We start from the raw sequence: 21,681 nt of genomic DNA on the forward strand, positions 1-21,681 counted from the left end.
TCATAGTACTGATAGAATTGTTGTTTGTGGGTCGATTGCTAGCAATGTGCATGTGTAGATTGATTATTAGGATTGCTATGTTTGCATGCCTACACTGTGTATGATCAGTCCATTGATCAAAGGGATGTGCATTGGTATGGTCAGTGCGTTATCAAAACAATGCACATTGTTATGATCAGTCCATTGATCATGCCAATGCACACATGCGTCCAAACAGCAGGCACAAAAATGACCATATATGGCCCAAACTATCAAACGAGGTGCACAACATGGCCCTGAGCATGTTTCTACTCAACCAAGCAATGACACGAAGCGGGGTCATGCCCTGTTTACCTTCTACCAATACCCCGAAGACATGATTTGCTTGCTATACTTCCATACCATACAAATGAGCTGAAACACTGACAGCCAAGCTATGAAAAATGTGTCAGAGACAATCTGTCTTCTAATGAAGACTGGTTACTTAAAGTGCAACGTTGTAGCGCCTCTGACTTGCTGTTTTGAATTTTTAAACAGAGCAAGTTGGTCAATCAGGTTCAGACTGAAAAACGGAATCATAAAATGGAAGCCCGTAACTGGATTATAGCATAAAACATTATGCCAGTACATCTGTGTAGTTGTGGAGCTGTTCAGTTCCCGGTTCTCATTGCAAACCTACTTACTCTTGTGTGACTTCAGGGTTGAGAGTAGTCTTTAGGTACCCAATTTATTTGGACTTAGGATACCTTCGGCGATGGCGAATTACAGAAATCTCACTTAGGTTGAACCCTTCTTACATATTGGTGTTTCAAAGGAACATCATACTTGATGAAATGTGGCCATAATAGCCAGATGGTATTTCTCAAGCAGAGTAACCACTTTTTCGGAACTTATTGTCCTTTTAGAACATGAACGGAATAACAGCAACAAACTGAGCTTTGGACCTGACCGAATCGAACTATATATGTACCCTAAGACTTTGATCAAAATCTTTTCAAACTCTTTTCCTTCCATTCGAATACTTCCTCTTCTCCTATTGGTTTTTCCTTCCTTCACTTGGACTGCTTGATCTTCTACAAGCTTTAACTTGGGCTGTTGCCCTCGCCTGTAATGTCCTACTGAGTGTTAAGAGTCCACAACAGATTCAGTTTGGTGAAGTGAGGCAGTTCACCTGAATACATCTATAATTTTGACCCCTTTGTTCCACTGAATCTAGATATTAACATAGCAGGACAACCTCATTTTCAATAAAAGGAATGCGTTTGGTACCTTAATCCAAAGCTTTTTTCCCCTTCTTTATCTCTTGTGAACTATCTCTGCGCATAAATATCAACAAGTGCCTTTGCTGCCTCTGGAGCGAAGAATTTGGCCTGCATGGAAGGGAGTAAATTAAGTCGCATATGGCATCCTGAAGATGGAAGACACTGGATTCTCTTGATTATTCCTCAGATGGAAGGTTTGCAAAATCATGTTAACCCAAGGGATGCCAATTCTGTTGTATAACTTATGCAAAAAATTAGCATCAAGGTTTGCTTCCAAATACTAATATTAGGCACACCAAGACCCCACTGGTTTTTGAGTTTACAAACTTTCTTCCAAGCAATCAATGCCTGCCCTTTATTGTGAATATCTTAACCTCTCCAGAAACCAGGTCTAAAATACTTAAGAAGGTGATGCTTAACAGTTTCTGGGATATCAGGAGAGCACATATTTGACTATCTGAAGTTTTCCCACCATACTGAGATTCCTGACAGCCTTTTTCAGCAATAAGTATCCTACAGATGGCTTGGGCAGTCCTAGAGGTAGCTCCAGGTGAAATGGAAATCCCCTATTCTGCAATTTAAAGTTGGTGAAGTGCTCAACTCTATCCCTCTGATATGCTAATAGGTACCATAATAACTGATTTGCGGTAATTAATTTGGACGCCAGTAGACATTGAAACAGTTGGTATGTGATATCACAAACAAAAACAAAACATGCTCTCGAAAGGTATGTGAAACCGTTGGTATGTGATATCACAAACGAAGACAATACCTGAATAAACATTCTTTCTGCATCACCTGCCTTACCATTTTGCTTCAGTATAGCTCCCTGTGAAAGTGAACTCAAAATGTATACCATCACTTCACAATAGAAACAAATAACTGGTTAAGATCGGACTACTGAGAGTCCACGACTATTAAAAGTACTGACTTTTAAGTTTAGTGGTAAAATGAAATAGCTGAATCATGGTATGTTCTAGATATGTCCAACAACAACAACAAATCCTTTCAGTCCCAAACAAGTTGGGGTAGGCTAGAGTTGAAACCCATAAGTTCTCGACACCTAGTCATGGTTCTGGCACGTGGACAGTTAACTTCCATGCACCCCTGTCCATGGCTAGATATGTCCCCATATTTATTTTGCTAATATTGTATATAATTACTTGGGATGTCGAATCTACTGAAAAATTAAGGACACAGCTGATGTTTACTCTTTATGTTGTCGCAACAAGCACCATTTTAATTTTCAAATTCCTAGCTAAAGCGCAAAGTATGCATCTTATCAATACCTTTGCCAAATAACCACGGAAGTCTTCAGGATGCTCAGCGATTAAGTTATCATAAACAGTAACAGCATCACTGATATGGCCCCAATCAGAATACGCCTTTCCGAGAAGCAGGTCAACCTGAAATAGCATATGAAAATAACTAAGCACTTTGAGTTGTGTCTAAACTACCATAGTAACAATCAGCAACTCAAAATACATTGCCGTAACAAACAGTGCTACAGTACCAGCGCCAGGATTTCAAGCGTGGGTATGTGGAGTTTTTTTTTTCTTTTATGACAACAACAAACCAACCAACCAGAGAGAGGTCAGAAGACAGTAGGTGCACCTCGAGAGACATGCACGGGCACAGGTAGTGTGAGTCTGCCTGATGAGCAGTAGGTGCATCTCGGGACAAACGGATAGCAGCATGTTGGCCTCTGAGGGTGGCAAGGTACAAGAAGCGCATGTATATAGGTTGGAGATTCGAAATTGAGGATCTTGATAGAATTACACTAATACACTAATACACATGCATATTGGCATATGTACTAAAACTTCTTTTCATGAGAAAACGCAAAAGCTTTACATTTCGATATATTGGATAGGTAGAAACAAAGTTAATTACACATCCAAGCGGGCAGAGCAAAAAGGAAAATGAAAACACTGCTCAGGAAATCAACAAACATCCCAGCCCTCAGGCCGGCACGCTGCAACCTGGTGGCTCCCGCTCTAACCCACTCACAACCCTCATGAATGATATCGCTGAGGACACGAGAATTTGGGTGTGCACTGCAAGGTGCAGGCGTTTCTGTGCTTCCAGATCATCAAGGACGTGAGGAGCACAGTACTAGCAAGGCCATTCTGCCTCTCTTTCGACATCCTCTGCTTAGCTTCAAGCCACTAGTCAACAAGGGTTTTACCAGGGACGAGGCCTCTGAAGGTGGCACAGATCGAGGAGAGAACCTCGCGCCAGATCACTCTGGAAAACAGGCAGTCAGCCAAAAGGTGCTGCATTGTCTCCAAGGTTTGGCTGCAGAATAAGTAGGCTGGTTTGTGCGGCAAGTCTTTGAGATCAAGATGCTGCACTGTCCAGCAGCGGTTCCAAGTTAGTTTCCAAGCATGACAGCAGATGGAACCATGAAAAGTCCCCCTGTAGCAATTAGGCTGAGTAGACCCCAGACTGTGCAGCACCAGATAAGGGAATCTGGCTCGTCGGAATGGTTGGTTGCGGCCACAGCCCACGAGAGCAGCACGAACGGTTGCAGTTCTGGCAGAAGAAGGCCACCGGGGATGTCATCGATCCAATTACCGTTATGGTCCCCCCTGTGCTATGGCGCAGACTTCGGTTGATGCTTAGGGACCTTGGCGAGGATGTCAGGTGCAACTTTTGGCACCACATGTCCATTAAGCCATCATTCAGACCAAAACCGTCAGGACTAATCATTACCCAGCTTGGTGTAGGTAGAGGTGTGGAACAGAGCATGCTCTGAGGATGAGGCTTGAATGGCAAGCCTGTTCCAAGGCTTGGATGGGTTGTTTTGCTGAACCAAAGCCATGTAAGGCGCAGATCCATGCCCATTCTGTCGAGGTCAAGGATGCCTAGGTCGCCTAGCTCGAGAAGGGAGCAGACGCAGCTCCGGTTGACTAGACAGTTGCCGATGTTAGCCTCCTTGCACCATTCCCAGGTAAAGCTGCGTGGAATTTTATCACACTGATGGCTCTGGCCAGGAACTACGCCTTTTAAGTCTATGCCTATCAAATCCCTCACAGCACGCCCTCTGGCTGTATTCAGCACACTAGCTATCCCATTATGAATTACAGTTCAACATGTATGCTGTCAATTTTTTTAGCAGAAAGCTTCACGAACTCTACTAAAAAACAAGTAATTTACAAAAATATTAGTAACAGCTGATCCTGTGATGAGAGAAACAACATACTTGGATAGGATCAATATCTCGAGACTCCTGAGCACCATTCTCATTTGCAGCCTCCAAATCAAGTTGCCTGGTTTGACGCTTTTCACTCAACTTGCGACGACAAGATAGAATTACTTCGACTGCCTATGAGAAATGAAGCTCGGTTAATTGTGAAAATATGGCAGATATTTTGACTTGTACAAACTGGGCACAATTAGAGTTTAACTTCAAATAAGCTATATGTCAAGGTATGTCTTGATCATAATTTTATTTACAGACCTGATCAGGCTTCTTAGCAGCAACTAATGAATTTGACAGCCCACGGAGAACATCAAAATCAATGCTGTCAGATGACTGTATCACAAAGTATTAGAGTTAGAAAACCTGTATCGTGATAAGCAGTCAACGACAACATGTATTTTGTATAAATATAAATGTGCATCAAAACTTGCTTACAGATAGAGAGTTCCTGTATGATGAACTACTCCCATCATAATCCTTGAGCTCAAACTTTACTTCACCTAACAAGCGGTATGCTTCTGCTTTGTCGGGGATTACCTACATCAAGTAAAATGTGCATTTCTGCTAGATAAGAAGTTCACAAGCTAGACAGAACCTGCAAATATTTCCGAGGTGGCTGAAGGGGGTAGATAAGTCATTACGCTTATTATGGTCAGGCTGCAGCAGTTTTTTGGCCTATTTGGCTACGTAGAAATGATCTTGTGTTTGTCAAAAAGGAAGTAGAAATGATGTTATGTTTGACAAAAAGATGAGTTCAATCTTGTATGCAGGTGTTGCTCTCGTCTACCAGTTGCTGTGGTCCTGGACATTGTAACAGAAAATGCAACACAAGGAGTCGACGGAGCTTGGCGCCAAGAAGCTCGAGTGGCTTACCAGGGAGTTCATTCCCTGTTCTGTTCAAATAGAAGAATTGAGGAACTCTTCGTAATTCTATTCATGTGCAATGGCATGGTACAAATGCAAGTAAATGGCTTGGTTACAACAGTTCGCTATACAACTGACTGAGCTACAGACGTGAATGGGTGCATGATGTGCGCACGCTGTGGGCGCAATGGACCACGCTGAAGTGGACGAAGTCCATGCCAAGGACTCGGTCAGTATGGGAGCGCGTCTTCCAACATGAATGGCGCCCGCCAGTGATAGGCTTCTTAGTCTGTGATGATATATGTGGTATGTCACACTTTTTATTAGATTTGTGATGATGATCTGTGTGGTCTATGTGACTCTTTGATTAGGCTCCTTTTTGGTGACTTTGTAATAAACAGTGTAATAATTGAGATTGTATCTGTAAAGCTTCCATTTCCTAAAAAAGACAAAAACTCCAAATAGCAAATACAAGCTGCACCAAATAAGGGTACCTTAACTAGCTTCTCAAGTAGATCTGAGGCCTTCTGATATTCACCTAGTTCAACCAACGATACTGCTGCACCCTGTGAGGCCATGTGAAAAGTCAGCAGGTATGTCATAGAACAAGATTGGCAGTTTTCAAATTCAATTAAATATTTCCACAATATTTCAAGTATTTATATGCATGTATTATTCTCAAAATTTTATTTGACACATCAATCTCAACAAGATAAAGAAAATAGTACAATTGCATATTTGCATTCCAAAAAAGGGTCATACAATACACCCACACAACCACTAGCTTGCATTGCAAGGTAGTGCTACTAGAAGATAAGGGGAGTAAATATGAATCCAAACCAAAGGTGGCATGTCAGGTGTCCCGTGGTCATGTACAAAAAACCACTTGCACCACAAGTGATCGTGACGTTGAGCACTTTGGCGGGCATTGCCAGGAAGTGAAAGATGGACCTTGTAAGATGTTTCCCGCATGATAATGTTAGCCCTCGATGCTCCCATGTTGAGGCAGAGGCGTCATTCGATATGGATGAGTTCTCTTCGGCGAGCGGTGGTCAGTTTGGTTGCGCTTGCACTTGAGCCTCACCCTATTGCTTTGGGCCTTGGCACTCTGGTGTCTGGCTCAAATGATGCCCCTTGATGTTGCATTTGTCTTTGTCCCTATCCCCAAGCTCTAGTGTCTTCTTTCTGTTTTTTTTCTCATTTCTTTTTTCGGGTTTTCACTCGGTTTTCCCTGATTAACCGAGAATGATAGGTATTTGGGATCATTTCTTGATAAAATGCAGGAGCCCCCTGCCCTCACGATGAGGTTTCTCAAAACAAAACAAAAGGGTGTCCCGCGGTTAGGACAGATTGAGGTGGAGAGGGAGGTGCAGCTGGGCTGGATGTGTTGCTGCATACTGCATCTACAGAGGAACAGGACTGAGGAGGAGGGTGCTGCTGTTGGGATTAGAGAACAGAGAAGAGACAGGAGAAATTGGGGTAACCTCTCGTCTGCTTTATTCAACAGCCGAGGTCTCCTTGTATAGATGCGGACACCCTCAAATATGGAATACAAATCTTTTGTTCAAGAAAACACAAAAACTTGCATCTCGATGCATCGATAGAGAGAGACTAAGTTTTGTACAAGCCCAGGACCGGACTAATACTCCGATTTACAACTCCACGCGCCTTAAGGAGCAATCGCCGGAAGTAGCGTGCCAAGACCCACCGCCCCTGCCTTTGCCCATGACCGAGCCTCGACCTTGATCGTGTCGAGCAAACTGAGGATACTGGGCTATGCATTGTCGAAGACAGCATTGCGATGCTTCTGCTGCTCACCATACTTGACACCCGGATCATGATCCACAAGATCGCTCATGGTGATTGCGGCAGCAGAGATTGAGGTGGAGAGGGAGCGGTGTGGCTGGCTATGGAGGAGGGTGGTAGGATTTATGGGAGAGAGAGAGACGATATTTTTTCTCAATAACATCAAGACACACCAGTAAGGCCGGTAATCGCCGGTGGCCAATTAAACTTTTACTGACTAAGCAATTATAATTCATGGACAATTATAACGAGGAGACTTGTTATGCAAGTTGCATCAATAGATAACAAATGAAGTACCAATGTGGACAGAAATCACATAGTAAGAGCAGAAAGTTCTAGAACAGGAGTAAAAGAAAGAAGGAAATAACAGTTCACCTCAAGAGCGGTAGGATCGTTAGGCGACTTGGTCAGTGTTTCTTCATACCCTTCAAGTGCCCTCTAATCAAAACAATTGACAATGTCTTAATACAATAACAAAGTACCAAACTGAACTGAAAACATTTCCTTAGATATCGCGGCTGAAATAATTCTTTGACCCTATGTGTTGAAATGAAACATCAGAGGTACAATACAAATCAATACAAGTATACAGGTCATAAGCAAGCACATTCTGCAACTGTTTCTAAGCATGGTATTTGTTTTTACTACAATTCTGAATATTTAGATGATGGCCATGACCGCTACGCAATACGCCTGCTGTCTAGACTGATTGCTTATGCTTCCTTTTTATTGAGCTGAAAATCACATGGCTATAAAACATTACGAGGGTGACTTGGACATGGTTTTATTTTTCAAAAGCAAAACCTTTTATGAACAATTTGTGGGTAATACTACACATACACTGTGTAACTTCGCTGTAACTGTAGTAGTTCATATATTTTAAAATCAGCAATATTTTCTTGGGGGGGGGGGGGGGGGGGGGTACCTTATAGTTTGTTCTTTCCTCTTCAGAAAGCTGTTTGTTAACCACAGTGCTTTCATTGCTAGGGCTCACACTGTAATAAGAGAAGTATAGTTCCTCGTAAGAAAATGATTATGTACATAGGCATACAATGAAAAGTCAACTTTTAACTGCAAAATAGAATAATTATTTTTCTCTTATAATCTACAGCTTTGTTCACACATGAATTACTTTACTTACCAGCATCACATGTAAGAGAAAAATGATGTAAGGTGTAATTGTATTTCCAAAACTGTCACCAATTAATAGCACAGTAGATTTGTTACTAGATATTTCAAACACAAAAATAGTATAAGTATTTCATAGTAATATTCTAGTGTATAAAAATATGCTGGCCCATCAGACTCTAAAGCATCACTTGCTACTTCCTAAAGTACCTAATTGTCCGTAAATTACACTTTACACATACCTGCTAAGCACGATCCACACGTACAATGTATGTTGTGAACAGATTGGGCTAAGCTAAACCAGACCGACTAAAAATATATCTAATATAACACATTCAGTACTTCAAAAGCTTCCTAGAGAAACTGTTAACACTAGACCAAAACCACAAACCACATTTACTTGCTACTTCCTAAAATAACAAATGTGCAGTCCATTGGTGTAGTAGATGGTAAGCACCTTCCAGAAGGGAGGAAATCCCCAAAAGTGAAGACTAGTCCAAAAACCACAACAGCTATGCCAATTCCAACCTGCCAGAGAAATTCTGCACATGATATGGAAGCTACAAAATAGTGAAAACACGTAAACAATGTACATGTATACTAACCCTTGTACCAAAGCCAAGTGTACTCTTATCTGATTCAATTGGAGCATCATAATCAATAGCTTGATAAGTTTTGTTCTGTTCAACTTTCTTTTTATCAAGTGCAGACCTGTAAAAAAACATAATAACAACAGAAGCCCCAAGCTTAGAACATGAATAGAAACATTAGATTCTAAGAAGAGTGAATTGCAGCAAAACACTCCTTTTTGAACTGAAACTGTAGGGGAGGCCCCGACAGTAAGAAATTATTAAAAGAAGAAATATATACAAGAGAGACTGTACATAGGGGGAACCAGAGGGGGGGAGGGGGGGCTATACAAGAGGGGAGCCAAAGAAGGCAGTCAAGGCACACACATGAAGCAGGATCTAAGACAGGAAGCAAAGCTCCTCCATTCTGTAAGAAAGAAGGAAGAAAAACACACCTTCGAGGGATGGTGTAACAAAAAACTATAGCTCCGAGGGATTTGAACATTTAACACCCCAAGGCTAACCTTTAGCAAAACATAAATATATAGGCACACTGCTTAGTCCTTCAACTGAAATCTCATTGAATGGGTCTCCATGTCATTGTCAGAGTCCTTCTGGCTCGGCTGTTTTTTTAGCCAGCTTGCCCGAACCTCTTCAAATCGCCAGCTTGCCTGAGCCTCTTCAAATCGCCCACATTCTGCCCTCTCACTCTCAATCCTGTCTCATCCACTCCTGCGAGCTGCGGCCAGATGGACGCGAGGGTGGCGGCGGAAATCAACAACAGTGCCCTCACCTCTCCCACAACAGAAAGGCAGTGGGTGATTTAGGGAGGCTTGGGGGAGCTGCAAAAAACCCTGGCTCAAGCTCAAGCCCAGCCATAAGGGCTCTAAGAATGACAGGTGGGTCCACTCTGTCAAATTTCCAGCAGAATGGCATGACGTAAGGCCACAATGGACAACAGTTTCAACCAAAATTTCCAGCTATACAAAATGATATTGGTCATTTGGGCTTGTAGGCAGAGACGGGACGGCTGTAAAACTACAGTCTACATCCTGGCAGTCATGCAAGAACACAGCATCCTAAAAGGACACTAGCTAAATCAGGTGTGGTCTGGAAAAGTAGAAAAGGCACCACATTCTCTACATTTTTTTATATTTTTCACCACATTGGCCAAACAGAAGTTTAACTATGAACCTCTTGCTTCCATATCATATCGAGTCTCAGTATCTCGTGTATCAAATAACTTGCTCTCAAACTTTCAAGCAGTAGCAGTTGATTAATGGATTTGCTTTTTCACTCATTATAGCATGAGGGAACTATTGAGTACCTTCGAACAGCTTCAACTTTTTCCAGAAATTTCTTATCCATGACCGTTTTACCAGATTTGTTTTCTCTTCCAATTCCTAATTCTGGTGCCCCTGAAAACGTAAATGCCCAAGTATTGAGACGTGTCAGCGGTGGGTGAAGTGGCAATAAAATCATATTTAACAAATATCAAAGGATAAATGCATAAAATAAGTTTTTTTATAGGTATAGACCAAAAATAATGACCCGACTTATATTGATAGTGGGGGAGGTATAAAGATTGGTGGTTTAAAGCTGGCAATGCCATTTCACTAATATAAAGAAACAGTGGTAGCACAAAAAATAATTCCCTTTACAAAATAGAAGATCTCAGCAAACTCCTGCAAAAACTTATGCAGATTCTAGCCAAAAAATTATTGCTGTTTCTTTGTGGGGGCTGTGGAATTTGAGCCAAGGAAGGATATTTGGAGGGCTTGGGCCCCGCCTTGCTGCAAAACATACATTTGGGCTGGCCTTGCTGAAACGATGTTGAAGTGCTGACCAACCGTGTGGTCCGACAGGGCCTTGATCACCACGGATGATGCCCACTTTGTGATCAGGAAGACGAGAATGTGCAACACTTGCTTACCACATTAAATTCTCAAGGAGTGTGTGGCTCTCTGGTGTTGTCCCCAGTTGGATTGTGGCAAAAACACCAAGGCCGGATGTTGTTTTTGTTTTTACCAGGTGGTGGTGTCAAACTTCGCAGCAAGTTGTTAAGCAATACTCATTAGTAATTTTGGCCACTTGGTGATTATGGAAGCATAGGAATGGATGTGTCTTTGAGGGGGCCTCTCCTAATTTCAATGTCATTATGCAAGATATAAGGGATGAGGCCAAGTTGTGGTGTATGGCAGGGGTTAAAGGCCTCAGTAGCACTAGGCACTAGCATCTGGCCATAGCGTTTGTTTGTATAGGTCGCTTGTCATTTTTCTGTTTGTTTTCCTCGGTGAAGCCCATGTATTAAACCCTGCCCTGACAGGTGTGTATGTTTCTGCTTAGACTCCTTTTCTTCTTAATATAATGATGTGCGTCTCTCCTCCGCGTTCGGGAAAAAAATCCAGTACAAGAAAACATAGAAAGATACAAATATTCCATGAGGCCAACCACATCACTAAGGCCATCCTATGCTAAATCTCACTTCCCTTTCTTGGCATCAATAATTACGTTGCACTGGGAGATGCTTGCTTTTTTCGTGGAATTGTATGTTGATTATTTGATACTAACTCCAGGAAACAAAGAATGGGCCCAGTGGCCCACAAGTAAATGAAAAGTGGCCCACAAGTAAATGAAAAAGTAAGGGAGTGAGAACATGTGGTGAGAAAAAAACAGCACAAATCTCAAATCACAAGCATACTTAGCAATCTTGGTAACATACTTGCCACACAATGATTACAAATTAAACAAAAAACTGAAGTGCACTCACACTGTTCCTGGTTCTTTGAGTCTGCAGATGCTACCTTGCTGCATCAAAAAGGAAGTTGTTGATGAAACAGTTCAGCAATCTTTCGATAATAATATTAATAACCAAAAAATCATAACTAAATTAAACTAAATATCACTATGAAGTATAGAACGATATGAATAAAAAAATATTGAAGTCTTTAGTTTGAGCTGCCAATTTTGTCAACATAGAGGATAACGAATTAACAAGGCACACCTGAAGCCCCCAAAAAAGAGAGAAACAACCCAAACTTCTAGAGTTAGCTACATGCATCACAACCTCATACACCATGGCCTTGAATTATCAGGATATTTTTACATACAATTTATTGTATAGGTTGTTCTGGAATTTACAAATTAAATTGTATTGAGAACCAGATCTAATACGTAAGCATAACAAATGAGCTATAGCACGTAGGTAGAGCAGATATGATAAACAGAGCTAAGTTGTTGGCTGACCCCATGCAAGCACTATTGTGGTATGTGGCCGAACAGTTTCACAATTAAGATATATTTAACACTTTAATCTGCATATTAAATTCTGTATAATGGCTGACAAAACAGCTGAGCTTCAAAGATTATCAAATAATGTTTCAAATGAGGATATATTCCTAAGAGTTAAATACATCTAATTCCCTAGAAGCTCCCGTTTTGGACACAGGTAAAATCAAACTTTCAAAACTTTGACTTCTAATGTCTTCAGAAATATTTGGACGACATACTTGAAAACAATATGAAGGTCAATATGGCATCCACACTGACAAATCAAGGTACTGAACTCTTCCCCTCACCCTGTAAGGGCTGACGAGCTTGTCAGCACAAGCATACGCGGGTGATGAAGAGGACCACCTGTAACACCCTAGTTAAAAGTTAAAATTTGTTTAATACCCGCCCAGAAGTGTGATGGGAATGCATGTATGGATTGCACCCTGCTTACACTTTCTTCCTCAATGTGTGTAAAAGATTTAACCCAAAAGGAGTTATTTTTGGAAAATACAAGGGTGTATACGATGGACGGAAATACCAAACCTGTCCGAACTCTCTATGTGGGACTAACCACCCCAGATACACATGGGCACAAGGGCCTCCACACTAATGGGCAGGGATATTACATCAAAATTGTGTTTCTCCGTATCTTTCAGACTGCATGATAACTTGATAAGTTCCTAGAATAACCTGGTCAGTTTCAGAAAACCTTACATATGAAATAATTATAATGCATTGCTACATTCTTTTATTGCAATGCTTCTGTTTGTTGCCTCTGTGACTATTGATGAGTTGGGTCATACAGTAGCACTAATAAGTATGTTTTCGGCAACTAATACCAGTGAAGGAGACTGGAATCTCCAACACATCAATTTTTGAAAGGGGTGTGCTGTTTAGCTATGTCGAACATGAAACATTAGTAGTACCGTGCACCATTGTATGCAGAGTATACTGTATAGTCTAATTGTGGTGCCGATTTAAAACTTACTTGCATAGATTTTGGTAAAAGTACTCATATATCAAATGCTACATGAGTATTCAATTATGCACTCCTTTCCATTTCAATTTTGATGAGATGTACTTAGATGTTACATAACACAAGAGGTACATGATATGGAAAAAATGTGATGACAACCACAACCATAAGTGGCAACAAGGACAGAGTTAGTTCATAATGTGACGAAAGAAATCAGTTGCAGCAAGTTTGAATACCTTGGGTCCTGTACAACATCCTTTGCCCTCTTCCTGCTTTTAATCTGATGATAATGCAAAGGCAAAGTGGACCATTAAGGAATCAAACTTCTTAACATAGCATGCATAAGATGTAGGACCCCAGTAAAGAGAATTTCATACAATCAAGAACTTCTAATATATATGGCAAGAAAGTAAATGCAGTCCCATATCTTTAATAATTATATTAGTGAAAGATGGAGCACACTGCAGCTACGTAGAAGTAAGGGAGGGAAAAATTAAAGACTGAGGGAACCTACTCTTTTCTTATTTGTAAAATTAGTCCCAAATCCACCCCCGCCGGAAGCAAAGCACTGAAAATTGAATGCCTTGTGCATTCTGTAGTTGGCAATCTTTAAACCAAATAGTTCCACGTCAGTACCTTGTCCAAATATTTGCAAGCATCCCTACAACATAGACATATTCATACCTCAAACACTAAGCTTATATTCCAAAGAATTAGACTAATGTGAAATTCTGCAATCGAAAGCATGAGTAAAATTAGACATTGTTCGTCGCAAACTTTACAAAAGATATAATATACAAAAATGGAAGAAAGTGGCAGGCAAGAAGATTGTTTTGCTTACGGGAAACCCCTTTGTACTTTGGCCAAACAAAATTTAACCGTATGGCCTCCTTTAGGGCTTCTTTGGTTCGCAAGAATAGGAAAATTGCAGGAGTTGGATGTCATGATATGTCCTTTCCTACAGGAATTTAAACCACATGAATAAGCATTACAAGTTGTTTAGTTGTAGCACCGGAAAAACACAGAATTTTTCAGAGGGGTATGTGTGTGCCAAAGTTGTAATTTAGACATGAATTTTTTTTCAAAAAGGTTGAGCCCGATAAAAAATTCCTTTGGAAATGAGTTAGAAGCTAACCATAAGAAATATTCATAAGGATTTTAAACCTACAAATCAAACAAGCCTTGAAAGAAAATTTCATAAGGATTCTAATCCTACAAATTTCCTTTGAATTCCTAGGAAGGATGCCCTTAAAATGGACATAAATACATTAGGCTTCAGCAAGGGGTAATGGCAAGTTGAATCAATATTAGTTACTTCACTTATGGAATGAATTTAACATCGAAATATTTGTGTGAGGTGGTCGTCCTCAATGTTCTCTCCCTTGGCAAGCCATCCATGAGTGCTCATGCGTGCTCTCAATTTTCTCTCCCTTGGCAAGCCATCCATGAGTGCTCATGCATGCTCTCAATGTTCTCTCCCTTGGCAAGCCATCCATGAGTGCTCATGCGTGCTCTCAGGTGGGATGCTCTTCCTTTCGGTGGTGTGGCGCCCTTCGATCTAGGGTGGGAGGGAAGGGGGCCTTCTTCGGAGGTAGAGTCGATAGAGACGAAGGCATTGTGACAGTGTCTGGCCAACCGGGAGCTGACGAAGGCGTGCTCTTTCTCCAATGGCATGCCTTGCTTCAAGACCTAGCTTCTTCTCAGGTCTAATCGCAGGGAAGACCATGGCCTCGAAGTTCAAGCTGCATTTATTTCTTTTCCTTTTTGTTTCTGTTTGCTTGCTTTGTTGGTTGCCTGAAATCTATCAGCACTTAGTATCTGCTGTTTGGGGCTTTATTAGTTTAAAGCTGGTGCAGTACCTTTGATTTAAAGCTGGTTTCCCTTAGTTCCAGCCATAGCGAGTGGCCGAGGTGCCCTGAGACATGGAAGGAGGCATCTTCACATCCCTCCTCCAACGGTCAACGCTCTTCAAATCTAGCGGGTTTGGCCAGGGGCTGCTGGTGTGGCCACTCGCCCACAAAAATTCAGCATTGACAATGAGGCATGGGTGCCCTGGGATGCGGAAGTTGGAGCCTTCTCGTCCCTCCTACAGACGTCGACGCTTGTCCGATCTGGCAGCTTACCGACGCGGCCAGCTCTCTCGCCCAAATCTGGTCTTGGCAATGAGGCAGGGGTGTCCTTCGGTGGATGAAGGACTTGACAATGGAAGGCGGTGTAGGATCTTGGATGCCGGGGTGTAAAAGCAACTCCAACGCACCGACCCATTTCGTCCGCGCGGCCGTTTGGGTCGCAGCGGACAGAAAAGTCGCCCCAACGTGCCGACCCAAACGGACGGCGTCTGCTTTTCATCCGCCTGCCGACCCATTCCTAGCTCATTTTTGAGCCTGATTTGCGTCGGCGCGGACACGAGAGGGACGCACGCGCTGCGCGCCAACTACTTCCCCTGGCATGTCAGTCGGTGGCAAAGCCTCCACCATTTCCCTCCACTTCCCAAAACCCTCCCGCCCACGCGCGCTCCTGACCGCTCGCCATGGACGATGACCTCGATGCCGCCGCCGGCCTCGCCTCCCTCGCCTCGTCCGGCATCACGACCGCCCCCCTCACGCAAAGGCAAGCCTCGCACCCCCCGCAAGACCGCCACCGCGCCCAAGAAGAAGGAGTTGACGCCCAAGGAGCGGGCTAGGGAGTCGGCGAAGAGATAGGGCCGGAGGCACACGGCGAACGCAAGGGACGAAAGAGAGGCCGCCGTGGCCATAACCGCCGTAGTGCAGCGGGAGGATACCGTTGCATGCATCGCGGCGGCAACGACGGAGGCGCTATTGTACCTAGGATTAAACCCTGGCCAGCAAGGGCTCGTCAACGCCGCCGTGGTCGTGGCCAACACAGGCTCGTCTGTGTTTCCTTAGATGGTGCTGGCAGAGTCGCCCCGCGCGTCGACGACTCACCCGATTCCCGGCTTCCACGTCTACCCACAAGCCTCCCGCCTCTCCGGGGAATGCTTGCCAAAGGTGAGCGTGGTGGCACCTTCCACACCCACGCCAATCGACCTCAACGCCACACCGGTAGCTAGTGGCTCGTCATCCGATGGGCCGAGGAAACGCGTGCGGGGGATGTCAGTCGACATGCTCTCCGGCTCCCGCAACCTGTTCGACGGAATGCCGGCGGCCGTCGACAACGAGAGGGTCAACCGCTTCATGTAGAGCATCATCTTCGAGGGTGATGCGGCGGCTGGCTACGACCCCGAAGTGACCCAAAGCCAAGACGGCCGAGGCGGGCCGTTCATGCCGTCGATCTATGATCAAGCTGGCATGCAGTCCGCCTTCATGCAAGAGCAGGTCGGCCTGGACCTGGAAGGCTTCCCGCTCGACCACGTGTTTCCGGATGACTGCGGCCTCGAGGAAGAGGATGAGGTGGACATCGATGGGGAGCCTTCGTTCGAGGACGAGCTCGCCAACCAAGCCGAAGGGGTGCAGCCGAAGTGCAAGAGCAGACAGACGAAGGCATACACGACGGCCGAGGACAAGCTCCTTTGTGAGTGTTGGAGGGACATTGGGCAAGACCCCAAGGTCGGCGCTGAACAAAAGGCATCAACCTTTTGGATTCGTGTCCATCGTGAGTTTCACGAACGCAAGAAGTTCCCGCCATACCAAATGCAAAGCACGCGCGGGTGGGTGTCCATTTCGAAGCGATGGAAGGTGATCCAACAAGAATGCAACAAGTTTTGTGCCACTTATGAGAGCATCAAGGCATGCCCCGTGAGCGGCATCGGCATGCAAGACATGGTACGCATGCATACGCCCCTCTTTGTTTGCACGTCCATTTCCATATTCATTTGCTAATATGCTTGCGTGTAATTCATTTGTAGGCATTCCAAGTTTTGGAGGCATTCAAGGTCCAACACGAAGGCAAGTCCTTCAACCTTTCCCATTGTTGGAGGATCATCAAAGATGAGGAGAAGTTCAAGCTCCAATATGCCGCCCTCACAACGCATGGGGGGGGAGGAAGCCGTGGAGGAGGTTGAAGAGGGTGAGAAGCCACAGCTGCAGGGAAAGACCAACTCCAAGAAGGAGGACAAGTGGGATGCGGTGTCGATCGCCTTGATCGCAACCGTGAAGGGCATGATGACCAAGAAGGATTCAAGGGCGGAGAAGCGCCGACAAGACAAGGAAGAGCAAATGAACACCTTCATGGAGATCCAAAGAAGGAGGCTTGAGATGGAGGCGGAGAAGCAAGCCAAGATGCTAGAGATCAAGGCCGCCAATGCCAAGACCAAGGCAAAAGAAGTGGCTCTCGCTAGCATGATGAGGGGGTGGAGATCATGAAGGTGGATCTCAACATCGTGTTGCCAAGGAAGAGGCCGTGGTTTGAGAAGATGCAGGCCGACATGCTCAAGTTCGACGGCAAGTGATCTATGGCAGCGAGTGCCATCCTTTTTTGCATGCCGACAAGTGTGCTGGCATGACCACGGCCGCGATGGCGTGGTCGAACTCCCGCCCCTTTTTGTGTGCTGGCATGTCTGTCGGCCGCTAGCAAGTGCACCAGCATGAACTATGTGGTGTCTTCTGAAGCTGGCACAGTACGCCGGCCGCTGGCATGGTGTGGCATGAACTTTGGGCAACGGCATGGTCGCTGGCTTGATCTATGACCACGGGCCTTTTCAAATGTGTGCGCGGACATAAAATGGGTCGCGGGAGTTGGACGCACTGCCGACCCAAATCTTAAACAGGGCGGACGTCGAGCGGGCGGCCGACCCAAACGAACAAAAAGCGGACAAAAGCGTCGTCCGTTTGGGTCGGCACGTTGGAGTTGCTCTAAGTCTTGGAAGGTGGGGCACACAGGCGTCTCTCCGGCTAGCCCAATGGCGAGGTTGTTGCTGGCAGTGGAAGCCAGACCCCGATCCAGATCTGGAGGCCCAAATCCGCCATGGCGGTGATGGGCCTCTCCTTGGGGTGGGCTCGATGGTCAGGGGTCCACAGCAATGTATGAGGGAGGTACCGAGCGAAACTCAGCGCTTCGACACCGACACCAGCGACATTGCAGGTGTCCCTTCCCCCTTCAGACCTTGTTCGGTTAATCCCCTAACCAAAGGGTTTGAAGGGGATTGGGGAGGTTTGAGGAGAATATTGACTTGCAAGGGATTTAATCCCCTTCAGGCCTCATTTGGCACAAAGGGGTTGGAGGAGTTCAAAGGGGATTATCCCGCGGGGACAGAAAACCCCAAGATTCCCCATGATTTCATTTGGTACATAGGGTTTGCGATGGACAAACCCTTCCGGACCACCAAAATCCCCCCCGATCCATGGGATTTTGAAGCATCGAGGGGGGACTCGTGGAACTCGTGTAACGGGGATTCAAGGGGATTGGATGGAAGAGGGGGATTCGCCAAATCCCCTAAAATCCCCACCCCCTTGGGGGCTTGAAAACCACTTGTGCCAAACAAGGCCTCAATGAGGTGGCCCTCCCTGACGGCAATGAGGTAGGACTTGGTGGCAAAGTCCAGTGGTTCATCAAGGAGTCGTGAGGTCATTTGTCATCAGGCATTGTGGGCTCTTCTTGGGGTTGTTCTGCTACCCCCATGTTTTTGCTCGACGACAAGCTGGCACGGTCCAACGGTGCACCCCTAGTGCTTGTCTGCGTTGTTAGTGTTGTGTAGTCTAGCTATCTTTGATCAGCTTTGTAAGAAGTTTAGCTCAACATCTTATATCGCATTTGGCCATGTGGCTTTATTTATAAAGCGGGGCGAAAACCTAGTCTCTAAATGTATAAGATTTTTTTCAATAATTAAGAAGTATTTTGTCGAGCTATAATTAAAGTCTGTTGGCACCAGGTGTAGTTTATTATATATTCTGCTTCCTAGAACATGCAATTATAAAAAAAAACTACGAGTATTTGTTTCCCCTATGTACAGCCTCGGCAATTTTTTCCTGAATTTTTTGCATACAGAGGTTAAAAAAGACTTAGCCATAGAGGCATAACTTCAGTCCGAAATGCTAGGGGTAAAATGGCGCAGAAACACACACTTCCGCTTCTTGTACATGTCTAAACTCTAAAGGAAGTAAACACCAGAAATCCGTGTTGGTAGATACATGTTTCCATTCAATTAATAACAATGAAACCGGTGAAGATCCTCTTCTAAACTCCAAACAAATGAAATTTCCGTAAAGAAACTGAAGGCTGCCTCACCTCCGGTGACGCCGGGCTTCTTTGGAGCGAAGAGCGAGCTGGAGCCATACCAAATCGAGGATAACCCCCATGGCCGGCGTACGCGCCGCGCGGCCTCAACCTCACGGACGCCGAGGTGCCCGAGCACCTATAAAATCCCCTCGTCGTGACCAAAGTAAAATCGCCCATGACGCTGCTGCTTTTTTCTGTCGTCGGCTCGGTGCTTCGCGGAGAGATGGAGGAGAGGGGGGTGGCTGCAGCACGAGCGCCGACGTCTTTGCTCAGCCGCGCCGCCGCTCCTATCCAGAATGGCAGCCGCCGCTGCCTTTTCTTTCAGGTGAGCTGTCGGCGGCAGTTTTGCACCGAACATTCTCCCTATCCACTTCATGCTGAGAATTGGGCTGGATCGGGCCAGAAGGGCCCAGTCCACTTCATGCTGAGAGTGGCATTTTTCAAAGTTTTAAAATTGCAATGGCATTTCTCGGAATCGTCAGATTTCGAGTGGCATTTATCTAATTAAACCTACTAAAAAACATTACACAGAAAAATTGAAAATGATTGACCAAACATTTAAAAAATGTTAAATGTGTATAGAGAAAATGTTTATCGCGTACACATAAAATGTATACAAAAAAAATAGAAGCTGAAATGTGTATAGAAATATGTTGACAATGCATTTTAAAATATTGATCCAAAATTTGAAAAACAAATGTTGATCCAAAATTTGAAAAAAAGTGTTGGTCCAAAATTTGAAAAATGATGAGTGTTTACACAAAACATGTTGACCATGTATTAAAAAAAGGTGAACTTGTACTCAAAAAATCTTAAAAGTGTATAGAAAAATGTTCACCATGTATTAAAAAATGTCAAAATTGTATATAAAAATTGTTAAATATGTACAGAATTATTTTTCTGTGTATTAAAAAATCAATTTTATATCAAAAATGTTAACTAAGCATTTCAAAATATATGAAATGTGTACATAAAATGTTTTGACCATGTATTCAACTACTGTTGACAATATATTAAGAGATGTGAATTTTGTATTTCAAACATGTTGAACATTTATTAAATATATACGAAAAATGTATATAGAAAAACAATGAAAACCACAGGAAAACAGAAAACGGATGAAAAATAAAAAATAAAAGAACAAGGAAAAAATAGAGAAAACAAAAAAACCAACAAAATTCCAGAATAAAATAAAGAAAAAACGAAGAATAATAAAGAAAATAAAAGCCCGATGAAAAGAGAGAGAAAAATGAAGAAAACTAGTTTAAAAAAAACAGAAAACAGAAACATCGATGGAGAAAAATGGGTATTTTAGGTGAAGTACGTCTCACCTCACACAAACATGGCCATAGCGTACTGGCTAGTTCTACGAAGTAACCACGATGTGCAGGGGTCGAACCTGGGCTACAGATTTGTCGGTTAGTTGATTCTAGAAATAAGGTCATTCAAAAATAAATCAATTTCCCTTGAGGATCGCATTCATCTACCGATAAGTATGATGACTTCTCACTGTGATGGCTAACATACTTAGCAAAGACGCCTCACGATAGCATCGAAGCAGGGAACTCCTATACGGGTGGCCCTATATATCGCGCTAAAGGGAGCGCGGGAGGTCACAAACTATTTTTTCTGGTTTTCTTTTCTGTTTTTTGCTTTATTTTATAGTTTTGTTTATAATTTAAAATATTATAAATATATATTATAAATGACACTCTACGAAAAATATTTAAAAAATATTGAACAAGCATATGAAAAATGTTGAACAAGTATTTGGAAAATGTTGAATGTCTATAGAAAAAATATATATAATGTATTAAAAATGTTAAATAAGAATTTTATATAAGTTAATCAAGCATTCAGACAATGTTGAAGTTGTATAATTTTCTTTTGATCATGTAGAACAAAAATGATGAATTTCTTTTATCATTGATATAAAAATGATAATCAACATTTAAAAAAAATGTTAAACAAGTATTTGAAAAACTTTAATCCAGCATTTCAAAATATGGAATTGTTTATTTGTTTTTGCCCATGTGTTCAAAAAATGTTAATATTACATTGAACAACTATTAATCAAGCTTTTAAAAAATGTTAAAAGTGCATTAAAAATGTTGACCATGTATTAGAAAAATGTTAATGGTGTACTTCAAAAAAGTCAATCTTGTATTTGAAAATATTAATCAATCATTTGAAAATGTTTAAAGTATTTATAGAAAAATGTTGTCAGTATTTTTCAAAATGTTAATCTTGTGTCTACAAAAAAAGTTGACCATATATTCAAAAATATTAAACCCATAATTGAAAATATAAATATTTATTAAAAAAATTATTGACGTATATCATAGAATGAAAACCAAACAAGAAATAAAGTGAAAAATAAACCAAAGAAAAAAGAATGCAAAAAGAAAGTAAACAAAAAAAGAAAAACTCTTAGAAAATAGAAAC

At 42.9% G+C, this 21,681-nt stretch overlaps 1 protein-coding gene across 4 annotated transcripts; it reads right to left on the reverse strand.

Moving 5' to 3' along the window:
• Positions 1–741: 741 nt before the first annotated feature.
• Positions 742–19,571, reverse strand: LOC123427877. Of its 4 annotated transcripts, XM_045112016.1 has the most exons (18): positions 19,246–19,334; positions 13,904–14,020; positions 13,577–13,723; positions 13,299–13,342; positions 11,584–11,621; positions 10,141–10,231; positions 8,850–8,955; positions 8,702–8,772; positions 8,042–8,111; positions 7,492–7,554; positions 5,805–5,876; positions 4,882–4,983; positions 4,705–4,779; positions 4,447–4,569; positions 2,531–2,647; positions 2,014–2,070; positions 1,249–1,349; positions 742–1,097 (listed from the first exon to the last, which is right to left on the reverse strand). In XM_045112016.1, the coding sequence occupies exons 3-17, from the start codon at positions 13,652–13,654 to the stop codon at positions 1,290–1,292; spliced, it is 1,167 nt and encodes a 388-aa protein (XP_044967951.1). In that variant the 5' UTR covers positions 13,655–13,723; positions 13,904–14,020; positions 19,246–19,334; the 3' UTR covers positions 742–1,097; positions 1,249–1,289. The 4 variants fall into 4 exon arrangements, with proteins under 4 accessions (XP_044967951.1, XP_044967950.1, XP_044967949.1 ...); XM_045112015.1 differs by lacking the exon at positions 13,904–14,020 and having other exon boundaries at positions 742–1,084; positions 19,246–19,571; XM_045112014.1 differs by lacking the exon at positions 13,904–14,020 and having other exon boundaries at positions 742–1,094; positions 19,246–19,571.
• Between the last annotated feature and the right edge of the window lie 2,110 nt (positions 19,572–21,681).

Source organism: Hordeum vulgare, chromosome 2H, assembly GCF_904849725.1.
Source record: "Hordeum vulgare subsp. vulgare chromosome 2H, MorexV3_pseudomolecules_assembly, whole genome shotgun sequence".
NCBI classification, from domain to species: Eukaryota; Viridiplantae; Streptophyta; class Magnoliopsida; order Poales; family Poaceae; genus Hordeum; species Hordeum vulgare.

Coding starts and splice junctions, on each gene's coding strand:
- LOC123427877 (XM_045112015.1), bottom strand. CDS start 19,413: ATGGGCGATTTTACTTTGGTCACGACGAGGGGATTTTATAGGTGCTCG. Junction 8,773..8,849: donor CACTTGGCTTTGGTACAAGG/GTTAGTATACAT, acceptor TTTCTCTGGCAG/GTTGGAATTGGCATAGCTGT. Junction 2,648..4,446: donor GAGATATTGATCCTATCCAA/GTATGTTGTTTC, acceptor ATGCTATTTCAG/GTTGACCTGCTTCTCGGAAA.